The 21,908-nt window shown below is 48.8% G+C and overlaps 1 protein-coding gene across 4 annotated transcripts in view; it reads right to left on the minus strand.

Moving 5' to 3' along the window:
• DOCK2 (dedicator of cytokinesis 2) overlaps positions 1–21,908 on the minus strand; it is a 372,626-nt gene that overhangs the window by 48,198 nt on the left and 302,520 nt on the right. For all 4 annotated transcript variants that reach the window (XM_070414430.1, XM_070414429.1, XM_070414433.1 and 1 more), the window contains 3 exons: positions 19,169–19,247; positions 10,874–10,974; positions 10,726–10,784 (listed from right to left, as the gene is read on the minus strand). In XM_070414430.1, the coding sequence (XP_070270531.1) occupies positions 10,726–10,784; positions 10,874–10,974; positions 19,169–19,247 (239 nt within the window). The remainder of the gene's footprint in view (positions 1–10,725; positions 10,785–10,873; positions 10,975–19,168; positions 19,248–21,908) is intronic.

The raw sequence follows: 21,908 nt of genomic DNA on the forward strand, positions 1-21,908 counted from the left end.
ATCCAGGCAGCCGCCGTGGCTGTGAAGGCCTACTCTTGCATGAATTTCGTGCATTGGGCCTCTAGTAGTAGATATTCAATTAATGCCCATTGAAGAAGGAAATACAATTGTTGAACTCTTGCACTCATGAGCTCTGTGATTTGGATATGCATCTTATAAAAATGCAATAGCAATGCCCGCCTGTAGAGAAGACCATGTGAAAATATGTGTGTGTACTCAGCACAGCACCTAGAAGAATCAGTGCCCAGGCAGTGTGGCCCAGTGGCTAAGGGCACTGCTTCTGTAGCTAGGTTGCCTGACTCTGTACACTGACTCCACCGTCAACCAGCTATGTGAGGTTGGCCAAGTTGTCTCACTTCGTGGGGCCTCAGTGTCCTCATCTGTAACATGGGAGAAGAGTAGTATTTATTTCATAGGTTTGTTGTGAAGAGTAAATGAATTATTAGGTAGCAAATGTCCAGGACAGTGCTTGGCAGGTGGCACACTTTCTATAGTGTAAGCTGCTGTGGTGATGTTTGGCCAAAGTGAACTACGAAGGGCAGCCTTGCTGAGCAGAACTGAGCCCAGTCCTCAGCACACACATCGGACTGGCAGAGAGGGGGAGGCAGAGGGGCCCTTGGGGACCCCAGGACATCCCAGGGAGTGAGGGCAAGCACATCCAAGCCAGCCTATTGCTGACACACCCCGAGTTTCATCAGCAGCTGCCTCTTTCTCCCCCTGAGGTTCAGAGCCAAGAGCCATTCTCCCCACTGTCAAGACTAACACAGGTGGTCTCCGCCTGGGGCAGAGAGCTCCCGGGCACAGAGGCTCAGGTAGTATGGCATGGAGCCTGGTGCTGTGGCTTTCAATTAAAGCTGAGAAAAGGAGACAAGAGGGAAGGCAGCAAAAAAATTGCATTTCCATTCCACCTAAATGAGGCTTAATGTCGGAGTATTTCCCCAGAATTCAGATAAAAAAGCATCATCCTAGGGATCTATCCGGTTAGTGAGAATGAAATGGTGAAGTCAGGCAGAGAGTGAGTGAAAGATAAAGACACTTTCCCAGGATATCAGCTTCATAATATGATGCATTTGGATTACACTCGAGCCTCAAGTCCTTGCTTTGGCTCAAATAGGAAAAAAAAATATCTTACTTTCTTGCAGCTTTATAGTAATTGCTAATCTAGGTTTCTGATTTTGTCCTTCAAGATCCTTTAAACCCACAGTGGGGTTTTAAAATTCAAAGTCGAGTGCGGTAATAAGTAGAAGGTAAATGGGAAACTGTCAGATAAGCCACCACGGAATAGAGAAATTGCTTATGCAACAAAGGCCTTAGAATACCGGAGGGCACTGGGTATGAGAAGGATGTATTAAGGGGGTTTAAAATAAAGAGCAGGCATGCCATGGACCAGGGACTTCTTAGAGCTGCATTCTTTGCAGTCAGTTGATATTTAGAAGAGTAGGAAGAAAGGAGAGAGAGAGATGCTGATCTCTGAACACGGTGTGACCTCAGTGGCCCCTACAATGCCCCATGGAGAAATTTTACTCATTTACATCAGAAATGGAATTTTAGCACAACAGATTTTGTGTTTAGGCAACCCAACTATGTGCGTGTCTTCATATACATAGATGCACAGGTGTGTGTGTGCACACACACACACACACACACACAAACACACAGAATACATTTGTGGCTAATGGAGTGCAAACTCATTTTTGGGGGAAAAAAACCCTCATTCAACAGACACCTGCTGCTATATTTGAAAAAGAAGGAAAGGAAGGGAATTGGTGAGAGGGTCTTTTTCATATAATGGAAGCGGAATCTCACTGGGACCAGATGCCAATTAGAAAAGGCTTTTTAAAATGCCAATAAGCCAGCGGGATAAATGCGAACGCCGAGCTGCGCAGGCGGGGGAAAGATGCGGCGATGAGGCACAGGGGCTTCGGGAGGTGGGTGGAAGGCAGGCCTGTGTCCTCCGGCCTCGGGACAATCTCTGAGGTGGCCTCTTCTATCGCCCCTCTCAGGAGGAGACGGTGAGAATGAATGCCAAGGGTCTGAGGTGATGATCTTGCAAAATAGGAAGAAAGAAGGAATCTAAATGAAAGGGAAGGGAGGAGAGAGGGGGGAGGCCACCGGGACCTCATGAGAATGGAGTTGGGCAAGTCACCGGCCGCATGAGGGATGGGACAGAAGGGACACTCCAGCTGAGAGTATAGGGCTCTCTGGTCCTGGCACAGCCTCGGAAATGAGCAGGAAGGAGGGCAACTAGGATCCCTGGATTTCCCAGTGCTGCGGCCTCCTGAGGACTCTGAAAGAAAGCCGGGCTGGTCAGCCAAGGTCACGCATTCAGCTCAAACAGGGAGGGAAGAACCCAGATCTCTGGTCCCTCAGCACTGCTTGGAGATGGGCAGTCAGCTCTCTCTCATCGCCCAGAACGTGCCCTGCCCCAGGCCCTGCAGAAGCTGAGCCCCACAACCTGGTGTCTATTGAATGAGGATTCCGCCCCTGCCTCTCTATGGCTGTGTGGGCTCCTCCGTGGCTGTGTGGGCTCCGTGACTGTGTGGGCTCCGTGGCTGTGTGGGCTCCGTGGCTGTGTGGGCCCCATGGCTGTGTGGGCTCCCTGACTCTGTGGGCTCCGTGGCTGTGTGGGTCCCAGGGCTGTGTGGCATGCCTGTGGGTTACCTTCCCTGAGCCTCTGTTATCTCATCTGTGAAATGCAGGTACTAATATTCCCTGCCTGGTAGAATTGTTGAGAAGCTTAAAAGACTTAATATAAACAAGGGCTTTGCATGGCGCCTGCTCGTTAGAGAGGCTCTGTAGTGTCCACACTGGCTGTGATGATGATCTTGGTGACTGTCAGTGCCGTGAGCTCAGCCTGTGCTGGGCTCTGGGGAAAGCATGAAAGACATGCGCCAGCCTCATGGAGCCGGCTGCGGCTTTTCATGAACTTCCAGGCCCGTCAGTTTCTTTGTTCCCCTCTGGGGTAAAGAGCTGGCCTGGGGAGAGGGTCAGGATAGATGTATCTTGCCTCCCATGGCTGACATTCACAACCCTGCAACCCCTCTCTATCCATCTAAATACTTTATAATCTGTCCTGAAAGGCAGGTGCAAAGCCTCAATCTGTCATGTTGACCCACAGTTTACACCTTCCATGGTCTGCTGCTCTCAGCATGGGCCCTGCAGGCAATGCTCCCTCTCTGCTGCCTACCTCGTTCTCTCCCCTGCCTGCCCTCCCTCCATTGACTCCCACTCCTCTGGCACACACTCATCCAACTTGGGCCCGCACACACACCCTCCTCTGTCCACCATGCTCTTCCCTCCCTCTCCCTGACACCTTCCCCACTGTGAACCTACCCCCCACAGGGTCCCCTCCCCACAGGTGAATCCTACTATTGTACAAAGTCATTCTAGCCCATACGGAAGCCACCAGCCACATGTGTATTTTGAGTCCAAGTTGAGATGTGCTATAAGAATATAAAACCAACTAGATTTCAAAGAACGAGTGCTAGGGATAAAAAGGTAATATCTCAATAATGTCTGTGTTGATTATATGTTAAAATAATAATACTTTGGGAAATGGGGTTAAATAAAATATATTATTAATATTAATTTCACTCTTTCTCTTTTACTTTTTAAAAATGGGACACTAGAGCATTTAAATTTAGATGGTGAATGGAACTCCCATTTGACCCTGTGATCCCACTACTAGGAATATATCCCAAGAAACCAGAAACACCAATCAGAAAGGATATATGCACCCAGATGTTCATAGCAGCACAATTCACCATAGCTAAGATCTGGAAACAGCCTAAGTGCCCATCAGTAGATGAATGGATTAGAAAACTGTGGTACATCTACACGATGGAATACTATGCTGCTGTTAAAAAGAAGGAACTCCTACCATTTGCAACATCATGGATGGAACTGGAGAGCATTATGCTAAGTGAAACAAGCCAGTCAATGAAGGAAAAATACCACATGATCTCACTCATTCATGGATAATAAAGACCATTACAAACTTTTGAACAATAATAGATACAGAGGCAGAGCTGCCTCAAACTGATTGTCAAACTGCAGTGGGAAGGCCAGAGAGAGTTGGGGGGCAGGAGGGAGGGGAGTAAGAGATCAACCGAAGGACTTGTATGCATGCATATAAGCATAACTAATGGACATAAGACACTGGGGGGTAAGGGAGGGTAGTGGTTTGTCAAGGGCGGGGGGGGGGGGAAGGATACTTATGTAATACCCTTTGTAATACTTTAAGAGGAAAATAAAAAAAAAAAAAAAAAAAAAAAAAAATTTAGATGGTGGCTCACATTCTAGTTCCATGGGGTGGTGCTAGTCTGGAGCACAGGGCTCGCCTCTTCCTCAGGGAGACCATCTTCGGCGCACTCGCTGTGTGTGTTCGGGGGGTGTCCTTTATAGACTCTCTGGGTGCCCCACGCTTCTGCTCTACAGTTATTTCCCATTTGCAACCATCATTCAATAGCTCTGCAATGAGTGTGTCACATTCAGCGTGACCATCATGAGTCCCTGAACCTCTCACCCGTTTTCAGTAGTAGCCTGCACCACTGGCACAGTGCCTGGCATTTAGAGGCACATGTGTTAGTTTCTTGTTGCTGCTGCCGTGAATCACCACACACTTAGTGGCTTAACACAACACAAATTTGTTACCCTATTAGAGGCCCGGTGCATGAAATTTGTGCATGGGTAGGGTCCCTAGGCCTGGCCGGCAATCAGGGCCAATTGGGGCCTTCCAGCTGCCAGACGGGGGCCTTCCTTTGTTCTACGCCAACCCCTAGTGGTCAGCGCATGTCATAGCAAGCGATCGAATTCCCCATCTCTTGGTTGAACTCCCGAGGGGACACTTTGCATATTAGGCTTTTATATATACAGAATACTTCTGGAGAGCAGAAGTCAGAAATGAGTTTCACTAGGCTGAAATCAAAGTACAATCAGGGCTGAGTTCCTTCTGGAGGGTCTTAGGGAGGACCGGTTTCCTTCCATTTTCCAGCTTCAGAGGCCACCTACATTCCTTGGCTTATGGCCCCTTCCTCCCTCTTCAAAGCTGGCAATGTAGCTTCTTAAAACCTCTCCTGCCTCCCCTGCCTCCCTTTTTAACTCATAAGAACTCTGTAATTGCATTGGTTGTACCTTGATAGTCCAGGATACTCTCACCATCGGCAAGAACCTTAACCTGATCAGGCCTGAAAAATCCACTTTGCCACTTAAGGTAATATATGCACAGGTTCCGGAGATTAGGGCGTGGATCTCTTTGGGGAGCTATTATTCTATATACCACAGCGCTCCGTTTTTGTTCACAAGGGTATAAATGAATGAATGGGTAGATGGATAGATAGACTGATAGACAGATAATAGATAGATAGATGCTTCTCTAATCCCATTTCCTATTTCTTCCCAGCAGCTTCTTTCCAACCCAAGGAAGCCATGCTTGCTTAGGCTGGTTGCTCTCCTAAAATGCCTGCCCTTTCCCCCTTTCTTTTGGTCCTGACATGGGCCACTTAGGGGTCTAACTCAAGAGTCCTTTATCCTGATAAGAGTCCTTTATCCCTCCTTATTGTCCTGACATATCTCCCATTTGCCTGAACTCCTGAGCTTTGACCACATATTTCACCTTCAAGAACATACTCTTGGTTTGACCTTTAATTCTTAGTTTGTTCTACTTATAGCTCTAGATGGTGGCTCTTCCTGGTGGGACAGGGACTGCACCTCATACTTCTCCAACTCTCCCGCCCTACCCTGGAGTTTAGTGCCACGCTGGGTGCTCTGTAGATGCTTAAAAAGTAATGACCCAGTTGCTCTCACAGCTGTGCCAGGAGCAACCTCCCACAAGTGAGGCCATGACACCAGCCGCTGGAGTTTGTTAACACAGTTGCCGGATATTAATGTGGGGTGAATGTGGGGTGTTCAAGTGCAAAGTCATTTTGACAAAATGTGCATTGCTTTACCCCAAGCAGAAACAAATGTTAGGATGCTACACTCTCAGAGAAAGTACATTGCATTTGGCATCTTCCCAGGACCCAAAACCACAAATGGCATTAACCCTTTAGTGGCAGGTCCCGGAGCAACATGTGGTCCTTCTCCCCGTCAAGTCTTCCCTGCACCTACCATATCTCACAAAAGTACACACACACACACACACACACACACACACGTGCACGCACGCACTTAGTCTAGACTTTCCCCTGAAGAATGTTAAATAATCTTCAAGCCTGAGATTATTGTTGCAATTAGCTATCTCCTAATCACAGGCTTGCTCAAATCTTTCCTGATGAGAAGAAGAGGATCATACTGATGATCATGGTGATGATGCCCTGATTGCTTTGGGTATTAAAACAAAATGGAAAACTTAACATGCATTATGATCTACTCATTATCAGGAGTCTCTGAAAAACATGGTAAGTTTGCTACTTCACAGCCTTTGAAAATAATATGCATATTCTGAAATAAAATTCCTGTCAGAGCATTGGACTTGAGGTCAAGGCTCTTTCTGCTCAGCTGAGTCAGTGATTTGTTGTTGACCTTGGGAATGTCCTTGTGCCTCTCTGGGCCTCAGTGACCTCCCCTGGAAAGTCAGGGGTTGAATGAGAGGATGTGGCAGTGACGCAGGAACAGATGTCTGAGTACCGTGGCTAAACGGGTGAGCGCTGGTTTGGTGCTTCCTCCGGAGCTGCTCCTCCACCTTTACCACGTGACCTTGTCTTCGGGGCTTTAAGGGGACACTGCACATTCAGGCGTCTTTGGGCAAAAGAACGTGTTGTGCTCATTGAATTTGTCCCACTCCCTTTTGTCTTAACTGGAAAAAAAATGTCTTCCTGAAGCCCCAGCAGGTGTGTTTCTGCTGATTCTCATCAGCCGGAGCTGGGTCACACAGCGTCGCCTGCTAGAGGACATCATTAACCGAGCAAATTGTGATCGTGAAAGATTGGGGCTCAGGTAGCCAGGGAGAAGGGAGAGAAGCTATGGTGTGGGCACTCAGTGTTGGCCACAGACAGCTTCTGAGCTCCACCCTGTCTGGGCTTCTCCGGAATTGCACCTGGAAACCTGTCATTACCCAACGCCGTGTTCTCACTGCACCCGCCCCCAGTGCACACAGGGATTCGTCCTGGTTTGGATTAGCAGGTTCAGCTCATTAGCATGCGGGAGGAAGATGCTAATGCCAGGGTGGCTTGGGGTGGGTGTGGATGTGGGCGTGGGGAGCCATCCATTCACCCCGCCTTTCTGTTCTCTTGTCCCCGAGGGAAACGGGCGGGCAGGGAGGAGCTGCCAGGTAACTAATGAGCAACAGGCAAACCCCTTCAGGCTGATGATGTATTTTCCTCTTCCTGGGAGGCCAGGCCAGGAGGGAAGGTGGGCGGCCTTTGCTGGTCTCTTCTGCAGTGGACATCGGCGGCTTTGTCTGACCTCTCATAAGCGGGGAAACGTTTTATTTTGAGAAACTCTGCCTCCCTCGATGGATGTGGGTTTGGTGGGAGCAGCAATGGAGAGTCCAGCCAAGGAATGGAGTCCCCTGGAGACTGGATCCTTGGCAGAGAGATGCAGGAATGGAACATCCTGAAGGCAAAGTCACCACCTGCCCTGTCCTTCGTAGCCTGGTTCTCCTCATCCTTCCCATAAGTAAGGATCCAGGCAGCCTCAGCCAGTGTCTGGTTCTTGCAACCCCCAAACCCTGACAAGTATGTCTTGTCATTGCATTATTCATCCTGCAGGGGTTCGCAAGCAGCAAGGAGTCTGTGATACTTCAGGACAAACACTCGGGCCAGCGTGCTTGCCCGCATCCCCTCTAATCCGCTCTGTGACCTTGGCCGCACCTCTCTCTCCCTCTGAGCCTCCGCTTCCTCACTGGGAAACTGCTCGGTTAGACCACAACTGTAGCTTCAAACTATTATCTGAAGTGCTTCAGGATTTCTCCCCAGAAAATCCTCAGGGGGCCACGTGGGGAGCTCAGGAGCCACCTATTATAACGGCTGTGGGGCCGGACCCCAATTCAATTACAATAGCTCAGCTTCCATCCAATTTACATACTGAGCATGAAATATTTTTTATTGGTCCTGCGCTAAAAATAAACGTTTGAAAAATGCTGGACAATATGATCTCTAAAGGGCCCTTCCAGCTCTGATATTCTGTGATTCTAAGCAGGTGGAATATTTGGTAACATCTTTTCATTCATCAGCATAATTGGGAGCGCAGGAAAGCCTGCCAAAACACCCTCTATATCTAAATAAAATCTTGTGTGTGCAAAACAACGACAATGAAGGACATTCAGGGAAGAGCAGGCTGTGTAGAGAGCTGCAGACGAACAAAGCGCAGGTCCGGGCTTTGCTATTCTGGCAACGCCAGGGGTGTGGGTCTGGGGAACGAAGCCCACCAGGGCTTTACCTAGTCTTTGCTGCTGTAGCAAAAATGCAAAATCATGTGCAAACCAAATCTGGGCCCCGTGTTTCGCTGGGCACATTCAAGGTTTTAAAGACTTTCAATTAGTTATCAATATTCATACATTGGAAAATGCATTTTAAAATCCCGGTCCCTGGCTTCTTCTGACAAACTAGAAGCTGTGACAACATCAGCCTGGCATTCTAATGGGACAGCAATCAGCAGAGCCCGGTGGACGGCCCCTTCCGGCTGGTACATCTGCTTCACTCTGCTCCCTGCCCAGCTGCGCCTCCCCATGTCCCTGACCCTGACTGAGCCCAGGTGCTGGCGACCAGGTAGGCCTGCACTTGTATTATGCTTTTGTGTGTGTGTGTGTGTGTGTGTGTGTGTGTGTGTGTGTTTTCCCTAACCCAGAATAATGGTAAATAAAACATAAAATAGTTCTTATATCCCTGTCCTTATCCAACATGGAGAAACAAAAGATAAATTGAGAAAGGCATGCTCCTCTAAAAAAACAGGGCAGAGATGGTATTTCTTTATGACAGTGGTTTTCAAATAGGAGGAGTTTTGTGTGTGTGCACATGCACACAGACACACACTCACACACACACAGCCCACCCCCCTCCCCGGGAAAATCTGGCAATGTCCAGAGATGTTTGTGATTGTCACAACTGGGGAACTGCTGTTGGGATCTAGTGGGTAGGGGTCAGGGATGCTATTGCATATCCTACAATGCACAGGGCAGCCCCTACAACAAGGATTTCTCCAACCACGAATGCTGACAGCACCCTGTTCTGTGGATTCCTGATGGTTTACATCCCCTGCCCCTTCATTCTTTTACATCACCTGCCAGGGCCCTGCCCTTCGGGTTCTGGTGACCTAGGCCTGGCACTGATGATGAAGGAGCCAGGACGGGAAAATGATTTCTGTCCTGATGGGGCAAGAGTGAAAATGATGATGACCATTCTGACATAGGTGTGGCCTCCATGAGTTCATTCTCTCCATTCTTGCTCTTAGGAGCCTCATACGCACCCTGGGAGGAGAAGCCATTCCCCCAGCTCAGGCCCAGGGTCACTCAGTCCCCTTGTTTTGGGGCTCATAGCTTGTAAATGACAGGGCAAGGCCCAGGGCAGACATGTGACGGTGTGTTCTGGGCCCGGTTCCCAGCTCTCCCTTTCATCTTATGAGCCGATCCACGGCCCTCCTGTTCTCAGTGTGTGCTCTCAGCCCGAGTCCAATGCTGCCAGCACAGAAGCCAGCCTGATCGTCTACTCCCTGTGCTTCCCCTGCAACTGAACTTGCTGGAAAGGGCAAGAAACTGCTGTCCAGGAAGCAGACGGGGACTGGAAGACACTAAGATGTCTGGGGAAGCAAGATGCAAGGTCAGGGAGGTAACTTAAGTTGAATCCAAGAGATGGGCACAGTCCCTGCCAGTGTCTCAAGTGAAGAGGGTCATCATCCAAGCCTCAGGCAGAGCAATGCAGCAGTGGAGAGTCAAGGATTCCAAACATCAGGGGCGGAAATGCCTCATTACTCATTACTATTCATCCATCCATCCATCCATCCCTCCCTTTGCCCTCTCAGCACATATTAATGGAGCTCAGGCCTCGAGCAAGGTTTGTGGCCCTCATCCTCGTGGGAGCAAAACCAAGCTCTGGGATTTGCAGCTGTTTGATGTCAAGCACATTGCTTCCCACTCTGAGTTTCCTGATCAATACGAGGAGGAGGAAGTTTTCCATCTTGCAGGAGGTAATGTGAGGATTAAAAAAGATCACCTTAGCATAGGCCTGCCTCAGACTCTCAATAAATGTCTCCCCGAATCCATCGCCCTCCTTCTTCCCACAGGTACCGCTCAGCTCATACATGGTTCCTGTAGCTCAGTGAGGCAAAGACAGCCTCTGGGGCCACCTTCCAGCTCTAGTCACGTCACAAAAGACCCTGCTCTTCCACAGAACCAATTCTCCCCATGAGGTGGGGCGTCTTTTGTGGACCAGAACATCACATGAGAAGCGGATGCAGGACGGCCCACCCATCAGCAGGAAGCACTCGTGTGATGGACAGGGATGTGAGTTCCCACAGCAGTCCTGCCCTTCCTCCTTTTTATAAATCCAAATTTGACACCGTAACCCCTGACGGGTACCAAGCAGAAGCAGATCCACAGCTGTTTGGGTGGGAGGTGGGGGTGGGGACTCACTCTCATCAGACACTCGTGGAGGACCGGGGGCTAGGTACAGTGATAAAGTGTTATTTCAAGATCCCACTGCTGACACCCCTGTGGCCCTCTAACAGATGGCCTTTAAGAAGGTGCGCGGCAGGTGCAGATGTGTCTGTCTGGAAGCGGGGGCTACTCACCAAGCTTGTACCACATATCTCGGATGGAGAAGCCAATTAGCCGTCGCATGTCCCCGTACCTAGGAGGAACCAAAACAGTCTGCTTCAGGCTCCATCTCAGAGATCCCCATGCAACTCCCCCTTTGGGAGATCCAAACATGCAACCTACTTATTCAGGATTTTGTTGTACTTGGCGTGTGAGAACTGCTCCAGCTGCAGGGAATCCTGGGTGATAAAAGCCACCGCCAGATGAAAATAGTTATTCCACAGCTGCAAATGAAAGAGGAGAGAGCCGTCATGGAGAGGGTCTGAAGTGGGAAGGCAGATTCAGTGCTGGGGGATGTGAATAATTTATAAGGATGGCGGAAGACAGAAGCAGTATCAGTTTAATTCTGTGCTCTGCAATTTTCTAACTGGCACTGACTCTGAAATTAACATCCCGGCCAAAGTGAGGACAATGGATGGACATCTCCAGGCGCCGAGCATGTCCCCTCGTTGACAATAGGACTTGGGCAAGGAGAAGGATTTTAGGGATGCTTTCTGTTTTGCTTCATTCTGTGTTTTGTTTTGGGTTTTTTGGGGTACAAATAACTGGCCCCAGCTGGGTGTCTTGGTGAGCTGGCTGCTCTGCCTGTGTATTAGAGGGTGGTGAGGGATACGTATCTCAGGGACTCCCCGCCTCTCTGGAAGTCCTCCCGAAATTAACCAGCCAGCTCCTGGACCAGCCAGCAACCCACTCTGTCTTAGAATAGTTTGTCTTCTCCTCACTCTTAGTTCAATGTTTTCAAAATGTGGCCCCAGACCAGCAGCACCACCTGGAAACTTGCTAGAAATGCAGATTCCCTGGCCCCACCCAGACCCCCTGAATCAGACCCCCAGACGCTGTGTGTTTACAAGCTTTCCGGGTGAGACTGATGCTCTGTGGAGTTCCAGAATCACCAAGGACCCAGCTTAGATAGAGGCTTGTCATAATTTTAACATTCACATGACCTGTTGGTGGTAAATGCAAGGGCTAATACTAGCTCCTGGTGAAACAGAGACAACCAAGGGTTCAGTGCATGGCACGTGCTCCAATACCACAGTGACAGAGGCATTGACACAGGCCACAGAACCCGAGAGATGGAGACCCAAACAAAGGTGTTGCTGAGCCTCAGTGAGCCCGTCTGCAAAAGGGGTACCCACTGCGGAGGGCTGCAGTGAAGACCACATGAGATGATGAGTTTAAAGGGATAGAGTATCAGAAAAGAGCTCAAAAGTACTTGTTAGCCTTATTGACCTTTTCATTATTCTAGTGATTCCTTTGGTACCAAAGCACATAGCACAGCCCAGCTCCTGAGGTACTCAAGGGCAATTATTAAAGATGTTAAGGCCCTGCATGGAGCCGGTGGAGGACAGCTTTGCTGGACAGAGCCCACCCACTTTCAGCCTGTGAGCACTGCACAGCAAGAGAACAGATGACTGGCTAGAGAAATCACCTGCCATTAAGACCTTCATCCTTAATTCAAAGAAGTTCAGATGCTAAGACTAAGTAAAAGTCACCTCTACCCTTGATAATAGTCATATTGCTGCCCAGAATGTTGCTTTCAAATGGGCATGTGGTTCCAGTTTCAGAAAGAAGCAAGACAATGCTCCGTTTTTACCGCGGCCAGGCCCTTTCCCATGCCCCCTCCTTCCAGCTCTCAATAATGGGTAGCTGTTATTAGTCCCATTTTACAGATGAGGAGACTGAGGCAAAGCCAGGATTTGAACCCAGGCTTTGTGATTAACATCCATGGCTCTCTCCACACACCTCACAGTCAGTCAAAAAATAACATATATTTATTGAATACCAATGTGCCAGATGTTATCATCACATGAGGGTAGGGCAGGGGTCACACAGACTGCAGACCCTGCCCGCATGCTGCTCAGATTCTGTTGAGGGGATGTGCTTTCTTTATTGAAACCTTAACTCCCAGAGTTCAAAAGACCAAGCCACTCCCGGGGTGCAGTGAGGTGACCTGCTGGCTTGTGGCTCCCATAAAATCAACTCTCCACAGACAGGCCCGAGGACCTTTTAAAAGTAGTTGGATCCTACCACTCCCTTCCTCAAAGTCCTGAAAATGCTTCCCCATAACCCTTAGAAGCAGATCCCACGCCCGTGTTTCCACAGTAACCCCCTTATCCAAACTCGCAGTGCAGGTCGGGTCTCCGGGGACTCCTCAGACTGTCTTTCCTCCCGGCGCCCCGTGATTTGCAGGTTTTGAATGTGCTGATTTGGTCTGCTGAGCCCGGAGCTCACACTTCCTCCCATTTAAGACCAGGATGTGAAACAGAAAGCCAGGAAAAGGATAACCTGGTCACAGGACGTGGAAAGGGTCATTGGAAGGTGAGAAATTTCTGATGTTAGGGAATTTCATCAGAATAATCAGAAGAGAATAGGAAGCTGATAGATGACAAAGTAAGTTGAGTTGCTGTTGCTTTTGAGAGCAATTCCAGAAATGCCCACCCCCCCGACATAGTTGGCAACACGAGACACGTTAGATCCAGTTGCGCCTCTTGCTCCCCTGTCTTCCACCTGACTTAGTCCTTCAGAAATGCTTTCTGTCACCCCATTCCTGACTTCCTTTTTGAAAACTGAAGTATAATTCACATATGATAATATTCCCTTGTTAAAGTATATAATTTAATGGGTTTTAGTATATTCACAAGATAGTACAACTGCCATCTCCATCTAATTTTAGAACATTTTCATCACCCCAAAAAGATACTTCCTACCCACCAGCGGTCACTCCCCTTGCTCCCTCCCCCTCAGGCCTGGAGACCAGGGACCACTTTCCTTCTCTGCTTAGTCCAATATTTCCTAGATGCGTGACTCTTCACTCAGCCTAATGTTTCCAAGGTTCGCCCATGTGGTCACATGTGTCGGTACTTCATTTCTTTTTGTTGCTGAAACTCTTCTGTCATAAGGATGCACCATGTTTTTGTTTTGTTATCCGTCCATCCACTGGTGGGCGTTGGGTTGTTCCCACCTCTTGGCTATTATGAATAGCGCAGCTACAAGCCTCTACATGTAAGTTTCTGTGTAGAGGTGGGTACATACTTAGGAGTGGACCTGACTTTCTTCTGCTTTCCTCCTTGAAGACCTTTGTGGACCATGAGACCCTAGATCCAGAGCCTCCTCTTCTTAGTGGATCAGAGAAGGTGCCCTGGGCACCTCACCACAGCCCCTGCCAGAGGGCTCCGCGGGACTGACTTTGGAACTGAGGAAGGTGGCCATGGCCAGTGGCTCTGTGCAAGGCCTTGAGTGGTGAGCAGCGGCCACAACTAGATGGTGCTTGGTACTCAAGGGGCCTCCTCAGCCCCGAACCTTCCCTGACTTTGCTCCCGAAGAACAGGACCAAGTGCACTGACCTGGCTTTTCGGGCCTCACTCCCTTTCCAGTATTTCTGCCCTCAACAGACTGCCTTTTTCCGAGGGCTGGTCTGCTCAGGCCCCACGGACTCCTTGGCTTTGCTCACTGTGGTGCTCATACCCACAGCATCGAAGTCCTATTCTTTCTTCAAATCCCGGTTCAAGACCCATTTCCTCAGGAAGCTACCCAGATGGCCGAGCACATCTGTGTGCCCAGTCCCTGCTGAACTGAGTAGCACTCAGCATCTGCAACCGCAGAGTGGGGCCCTCTGTTCCGCACCTCACTTCCCCTGAGATGGGTGCACAAGCATCAGTGCCTCAGGGACAAGGGTGTGGGTGCCAGGGCTAGCTCTCACTGGCTGGGTGGTCTCTGCTGTACTGGACCTTCCTGAGTCTCGTTTTCCTAACCTATGAAGTGGGAAGCAGAATGGTAATGACCATAAAGAACTGCTAGAAGCCCTGATGAGATAATATGAGCACGAAGGCATCCAGCACAGCCTTGGCGCCTGGCAAACGCTCAGTGAATGGCATGGTGGCACTGGCGGGGGCACTGACTGAAGAGTATGTATATATATGGCCCTGTCTTTTCTAACTGAAGGCTCCATAGATACCCAGAGTCCTGCCTTCCACTTATTTGTATCCTTTATGACATATTCAGCACAACAGTTTGAATACAGCTGGGTTCCAGAAAATATGTATTTATTGATCATTGTACTGTTAGAGAAATTCTCCAGTCGTTTCAAAGGGTCTCAGATTTTTCTTTCCTCCTTTGCCTCAAGCTGCCTGGTGGCATTTCTACTAAGTACCCAGCTTGGCTGGTTCGGAGAAGCCAGAGGGGCTTCTGCAAAACACACGGCTCCCTTTTCCCGGGGGAGGAGATTTTTGATTAGGAATTAAATATTTTGAAATCATAGGACAACAGAAGCATAGAGCTGGAATAAATTTAAGGGTTATCTGATCCAAGGCCCTTATTTCACAGATGTAAAACAGTAAAACCCAGCCAAAATCATACTGTAACCTGAATTTAGTTATTTTTAATTGACTCTTAAAAATTATAGAATACACACATCGTAAAAAATTTAAATGGTAGAAAATATTAAATAATAAGATATTTCCATCCTACCATGCTTGGACCTTTGTCTAATTTCCCAGAAGAAAATCTTAACAATTTCCTGGCTACCCTTCCAAAAATTATTTATATATAAACAATGTATGTACAGACATCTTTTCTAATATCTGTGGTGCTTTGCTAGTTTCTCATAAATCTCTCTTGCAGATGTTTGCATATTAGCATATTCAGATCTGCTCTGTTCTGGTTTATTGCTGCATGGCATTCTGTTTAAGGATGTACTTCCATTTTAACCAATTCCTTCCACTGTAGACATTCAGCTTGACTCCACCTTTTCCCCCGTTAGCATCAGAGCTGTAGCCGACATCCTTGTTTCTGCATCTCTGTGCAGGAGAGACTGTAATGCAGCCTCCATGGCTGGAGCTGCAAGTGTGAAGACACAGGGCCTCTGTGTTGCTTTCTGTTGCTTTTATCCTTTGTTTTCACAGATCCTCTCAGGCAATTCCCAGCTCCATTGTCACCAGCAAGTTTCCTTATGGCTGGAAGCCTTGGTTTTCTCACCTGGAACATGAGGCTAATAGTACCCAAAGCGGGTGGTCATAGGGACTAAATGAGGAAGGCTCTGCCTGGCAAACATCTACTCAGTCTTGCAATCTCAGTTCAAACACCCCTTCCTGGGAAGCCTCCCAGGTCTCCCAGGCTAAAGGAGATCCGCCCGCCATTCGCCCTCATCACGCCCTGTTCATGGGGTTTACGACATATTTTAAGGGGAACTAATTATGCCCTGTCTCCACAGCTGGATGCAAGCACCACACAGGCAAGAACCTCATCTGTCTATTCACTCTTCTATTTCCAGCATCTAGTGTTGTGTCTGACCCAGCATGTGCTCAGGGAACATAGGGTTTCTCCCCCCAAAAATGTATGCACACACTTGAATAATGATAAGGGCACTGTGTATTAAAATACATTTCATTTCAAAAGTGAGCTATCAGCTGTTAAAGTTTTTTGGGGGGTCACTTGTGTTTGCTGAATGAGTTCATTAACGAGCCCCCCTCTGTAGGCACTGTTGTTAGTCCTCCCGAGAAACTCCGAGATTTGTATTGTTATCCCCCACCTTAGGGAGCAGGGACCCACGGCTGCAGAGTGGTGAGGCTGGCATCTGAGCCCAAGTTCGTCTCACTCCAGCACTTAATTCTTTAACCACTGTTCTCTTCCCTCAGTTTCCTTTACCCTTTGCTGTTGGTTAAGGTTTTTCCTGGTTCATCTGGAATTTTACAGCAGAGAGGGCAAGGAGTTTTGATCCTGTAAGATTCTTTCTAATGGCCTTGAATTATTCTTTACCCCAAATTCCAACTGGGGATGGTGGTGGGGAAGTGCACGGCATATGCTGCTGCTGAAATGCAATGGGCGTGCCCTCTTCTGAGCTGCAAAGGCGCAACTGCCTGGACCATTCTGGGGATACCGTGGACTCGGGGAGTGGGAGTTTCCAGACATGGACTCTGGCTAGGGACATCGGGCCAGAGGCTCTCTGGGGCCCTCAAGCCCTCAAGCTGAAGCAGGCAGGGCCGAAGAAACCATCCCCAGCCTGTGACCATCTTTCTGCCTGGTGGAGCTGTCCCTCGTCCCACCGTCCCACCGTCCCACCATAGGCCTCTAGGCAGGCGGCGCTGTGGGCCTCTTCTAGGCTTCGGTGAGTGCTCCCTCTATGTGTGTGCTCCCTCTTGCACTTTTTTTTTTTTTTTTTTAAACCATTACTGGTTACATTTTCATTATAAAGACCAAGCCTGCCTCATTCCTCCTCTAATGGCTGGGAATATCCCAGAAGCTTCATTTCATGGCTCCTCAGTACAGGTTCAAAAATGATCCCAAGGTGGTCCAGTGCCCAGAGCCAATCCAGAAATGCCTCAAGGCCAAGGCTGGAATTGCCAAACTCAGAGCCAATTAGAGCTTCCCAAGGAGAGAGAGGGATCTTAGTGGCATTCAGACAGTTGCCTAAGGCAGAAGCAATTTCCCTGGGACCAAAGAGCACATCCGAGGTGTAACCACGGATTCCTGGGCCAATCAGTTTCCTACATGGAGGGTCCAGTCCTACAGCCAGTCGTCATACAGCTGCCTGTCCCTGGGCCAGCAAGCGCTAACCAGGGCAGACAGTGTTTCTGGAGCTAAACAGAGCTGTCTGGTAGAGGCACAGGCACCTGCTCCTAAGAGACAGTGCAGAGGAGTGAAAGGGCTTGGCTTTACAGAGAGGCCTGACTCCCAGCCACCCCACTGAGTGGTCAGATGACCTTTAACAGAAAAGCCAACCACTTTATGAAACTCAGTTTATTCACTAATAAAATGGGTATATCCCAACCTAATGGGGTTATAATGAGCATCAAAATGCCCTAAGTAGGTGCGTAGTAAAAGTTAGTCACCTCTTTCCAAGGCTTGGCTGCTAGAAGATGGATTTACAGTCTCCTATCAAGACTCCGAAATCCTGGAGGGCAAGGCTGTGCTCTGCTTTGCTTTAGAATCCCTCAAAGCAATAGCTTAGACCCATGACTATCAGTCCTACACAAAAACCCCAGTGAGTTTAGTTAGAAATACTCTCTTGGTCTTCCCTGAGCAGGCAAATGGATGGGAAGGCCAGGGCCCAGCACCCTGAGCAGGGCCTAGACATGCAAATTATTTTGGCCCCAGCAGAAGACATCATTGCTGCAACTCTCTGGTCTTGTCACCTACAGAGTGGCCCCACAGAGCTTCTCGCTTTTTGCCCTTTGAATCAGAAAGCCACCGTTCTGGAAAAGACACTGGGGACCATCTCATTGCACCTGCCCCTTCTCTGGACAGCGGCTGCCAGGGCTGGCAGGGCCCAGTGATGGATGCTGTTCCTGCCGATATCAAATGCATAATTAATGAAACCAGGAGAAGGAGACGAGGCGTGTTCCAGGCAGGGTACAGAGAACAAATCCACTCCACAGGAGGCTAGGAGAACATGGGCTGAGCAGGACACAGATAAGGTTGAAAAATGGTCCTGTTCTTGAGTACTTATCAATAAATATCTACGGAAGTCTCGTTAGAAAAAAGAGACATCTCATGTTGTAGTGCTGGCCACTTTCCAGTGCTACAAAATCTTGTGGGGTTGACCGCTCTAGGCAATGTTATGGTGACCCGAAGACACTCCCTACAGTCCTGCTTACTGAGAACTGACATATGAGTTCCCAGACCCGACACATTCAGAACCATCATCACCATCACCATCAACGTGATACCAATGAGCATAATTATAATGAGCGACTATAATAGCTACCATGTTCCTGGCACTGTTTTAAGAACTTTCAGTGACTTAACTCATGTAATTCTCTCCACACACCAATGAGGTAGCTACGATTAGCATCATAATTTGATGCGGAGGCAACTGAGACACAGAGAGGTCAAGTCATTTGCCTAAAGTCACACAGCTCATAATCTAAAATGATCCAGGTATGAAACCCTCACTTCTCTGGGCATCTCTTGCATCTCCAGCCAGAGGTAGCAACATGGACTTTTCCACAGGCTTTGAGAGTTGGCTCTTCTTGCCTGCGTTTTGAGGAGATGTCACTGTGCTAGCCCCAGGGACATGCTCTAAGGGGCTGTGTCTCACGGAGGCCCCAGGTCCTGTCTGAGCACAAAGTGACTTCTGGAGGAATCGGGAGTCACATAGATGTACTGAGAGCTTTATATTTCAGTGTCTATGAGTGAATAGAAAAGTAAGAAAAAGTGATCCATCTTTAGAAGGTGGTGCCCACTCTGACAAATGAAGCAGTGCAAGTCTCCTTACCACAAGATCCATTATGCAGTCACATTTGCATAAGCTGCTCAGTTATTGACTATTTAATCAGGGGCCTGATTCCAAACCCTGAGTACTTCCCTCCCTGCCACACTCCTCTGAGGCAGCCCCAGAGACATGGCATACCTGTGTGTGTACTGGGATGTGTCTGATGAAGCAACCAGCCCAGGATGCCCACTCAGGTGCCAACTACTCACCTGGAACTCAAAGTTTGTGTGTTCCAGGAACTTCTGGTTCATGATTTCCGCAAACTTGTTGATGGCTCTCAGGAAGACCCTGGAGGAGGAGAGAAGGTCATCAGGCCATCTGAACCCTCTATCTCAGGCAACCCTCCCCTCCCTCAAAGATCCCTCAGAGAGCGTCCTGACCCAAGGGAGAGGTCAGCCGACCCACTCACCACCTGCTCACACTGTAGACCGGGGGCCATGTTTGCCTTGCAAGAACTCAAAGACCATCTGTTTGACTTCCGTTAGTAAATTTGTACTAGTATTGCCTTTTGTTTAAACTACTACATGCCTAGGGCAGAAAATTCATGCCATCCAAAAAGATAGGGAGAGAAACGGCCCCCTCCCTAAACAAACAGAAACACAACACCGAATCCTATCTATCATCTAAAGTAAACCATCGTTGGCGTTTTGATGAATGCAATCTCAGAGGTCTCCCCAGACTCTATGCACAACTGATATTTTACAGATACCGTTTTGATGAATGGGGTTAAACGATAAATGCTGTTTCACAGCCTGTCTTTTTCACTCAGCAATACATTGTGTGTTCCTTTCATGCCAGTGAACTCAGATATATATCATCCCTTTTAATCACTGAAAAGCATTCCATGGTGTGGCTGTGTCGCCCTTTATTTAATCAGTCATTTGCTGTGGGACCTTCCTGTGCTTTCACAGCCTTTTCTGTTCCAAGCAGTGTGTCAATGACCCTCATCTGCACACCTTCACCTCCCATCTCCACACCTCTCCTCCAGTCTTCTCCTCAGAGTGGAAATACTGGCCAAAGGCTATGCACACTTAACGTTTTGATGCCTGTTGTCAAATTGTGTTTCTTCTTTTAAATATTTTTTTTTAAAAAAATATATATTTTTATTGATTTCAGAGAGGAAGGGAGAGGGAGAGAGAGAGATGGAAACATCAATGATGAGAATCATTGACTGGCTGCCTCCTGCATGCCCCCCACTGGGGATGGAGCCCACAACCCAGGCATATGCTCTTGATCTGAATCGAACCTGGGACCCTTCAGTCCGTAGGCTGACACTCTATCCACTGAGCCAAACCGGCTAGGACAAATTGTGTTTCTTCTTAAATGTCTTCCTCTCCTGCCGAGCCCCACTAACTGGTCCTGCAGCTTCCTGTCTCTTGCCCCTCCCGTCTCGTCTCAAGAGCTCCTACCAGTCAGCTCCAATCACGCAATGCCCCACCCCATGGCCCCCGCTGCCCACAGGATAAATCCCAGCTCTTTCTCTCAAAGTCAGTGCCCTCTAGGATTGGACCCCAGCCTTCCTTTCTTCTAGATGCATTTCTCACCATTCCCTTGCGCTTCTGATTGTTTTCTGAGTTCCCAGACATGCTCCACCTCTGTATAGAATACCCTCCCCGTCTAATCTCCATGGAGCAGGGTCTGCTGCATCCTGTGTCCCTGAAGGACACTCACTGCCACTTCCTTTCCCAGTATTCATCACGGTCTGGGGTCTGGGTGGTTATTTGTGTGGCTCAGTAATGGGCCTCCTCCTCTGTACTTTCTTTGAAATCAGAGGCTCCCTCCATGAGCTCATCTACTCTCCAATCTACATGCCTTTGACTTGCAAATGTCTATAACCTTCACTCCTGGCTTCTCCCTGGCTCCAGCTTGCACCCCAGCTCTCTGCTCTCTGTTGTCACTTGGATGACTAACAGGCATCTCAAACACACATGTCAAAAACCGACTCCTGTTACCTGTGCTGTTTCTGTGGTCTTCCATCCCAGCTAAGGACAAGTCCCGTTCTTCTGATTGCTCAAGGGGGGAGACATGCCTTCGCTAGCACCCTTAACTGTTCTCTTTCTTCAGGTCCTACACTTGGCCTGCCAGCAAAATCTCTTAACATTATTTTAAAATATGTCCAGAATTTGACTACTGCTCAGGACCCCGCTGCGACTGACCTGACCACGCCACTGTCATTTCTCTGCTGGACCTGTGCGGCCGTCTCCCAACTGCTACCTGCCCGGCTCTGGCCAAGTCTCCACTGTGTGTGGACGTGCTTGTAAAATCTTAGCGGCCAGCGGCCAGATCTCACCTGCACTATTAGCCTATAATTCTTGATTGACAGTAGACAACCAACAATTTCTCTGAGGGGCAGCTGATCCAGGGAAAACGCCTATTTGGCCTCCCTGAGACACAGTGGGAAGCCAGGGGAGGAAGTGTTTATTTGAAGGTTATTGCTTTGCATAATGATTGAAACTCCATGCTGCGTAGGAACCTGGGGGAGACTGTACAGAACCCACCTGCACATAGATGTGTCCCTTCCCAGAGGTGAGGGGGCGGGGCCATGTGTCCATTCATGCCAGCCCCTCACAGGTTGAAAGTTGCTCTTATGGATGTTAGGTCCCTAGCACTTCTAGCCTCCCTGCAGGGCGCCAAACACTCCCCTGCAGCCAGAGGAAGCCCAGAGAATGAAAGAAGTAGGGAGCTCTCAGGATGTACAGGAAATGTCTACCAACAGGGCAGGTGTTTTGGACCAAGAGTGTGGGCAGGGCACCTACAGCAACTGCTGGATCACTCGTTGCTCGTGAGGAACCCTCAGCTAGCGAACACTCAAATGTTTGCTGAACAAAGAGGGCAATGCATCGGGATCACAAGATTTGTATGGACACACATGACTGGATATAATTTCTGGCTTGGCCACTTCCCCTCTGTGTGGGTTTGGGACATGTTCGTGACACCTGTGATGGCTCA

The sequence above is a fragment of the Myotis yumanensis genome, unplaced genomic scaffold (genome assembly GCF_028538775.1).
Source record: "Myotis yumanensis isolate MYYU_CA2020_CCGP unplaced genomic scaffold, mMyoYum1.0.hap1 SCAF_5, whole genome shotgun sequence".
NCBI lineage: Eukaryota > Metazoa > Chordata > Mammalia > Chiroptera > Vespertilionidae > Myotis > Myotis yumanensis.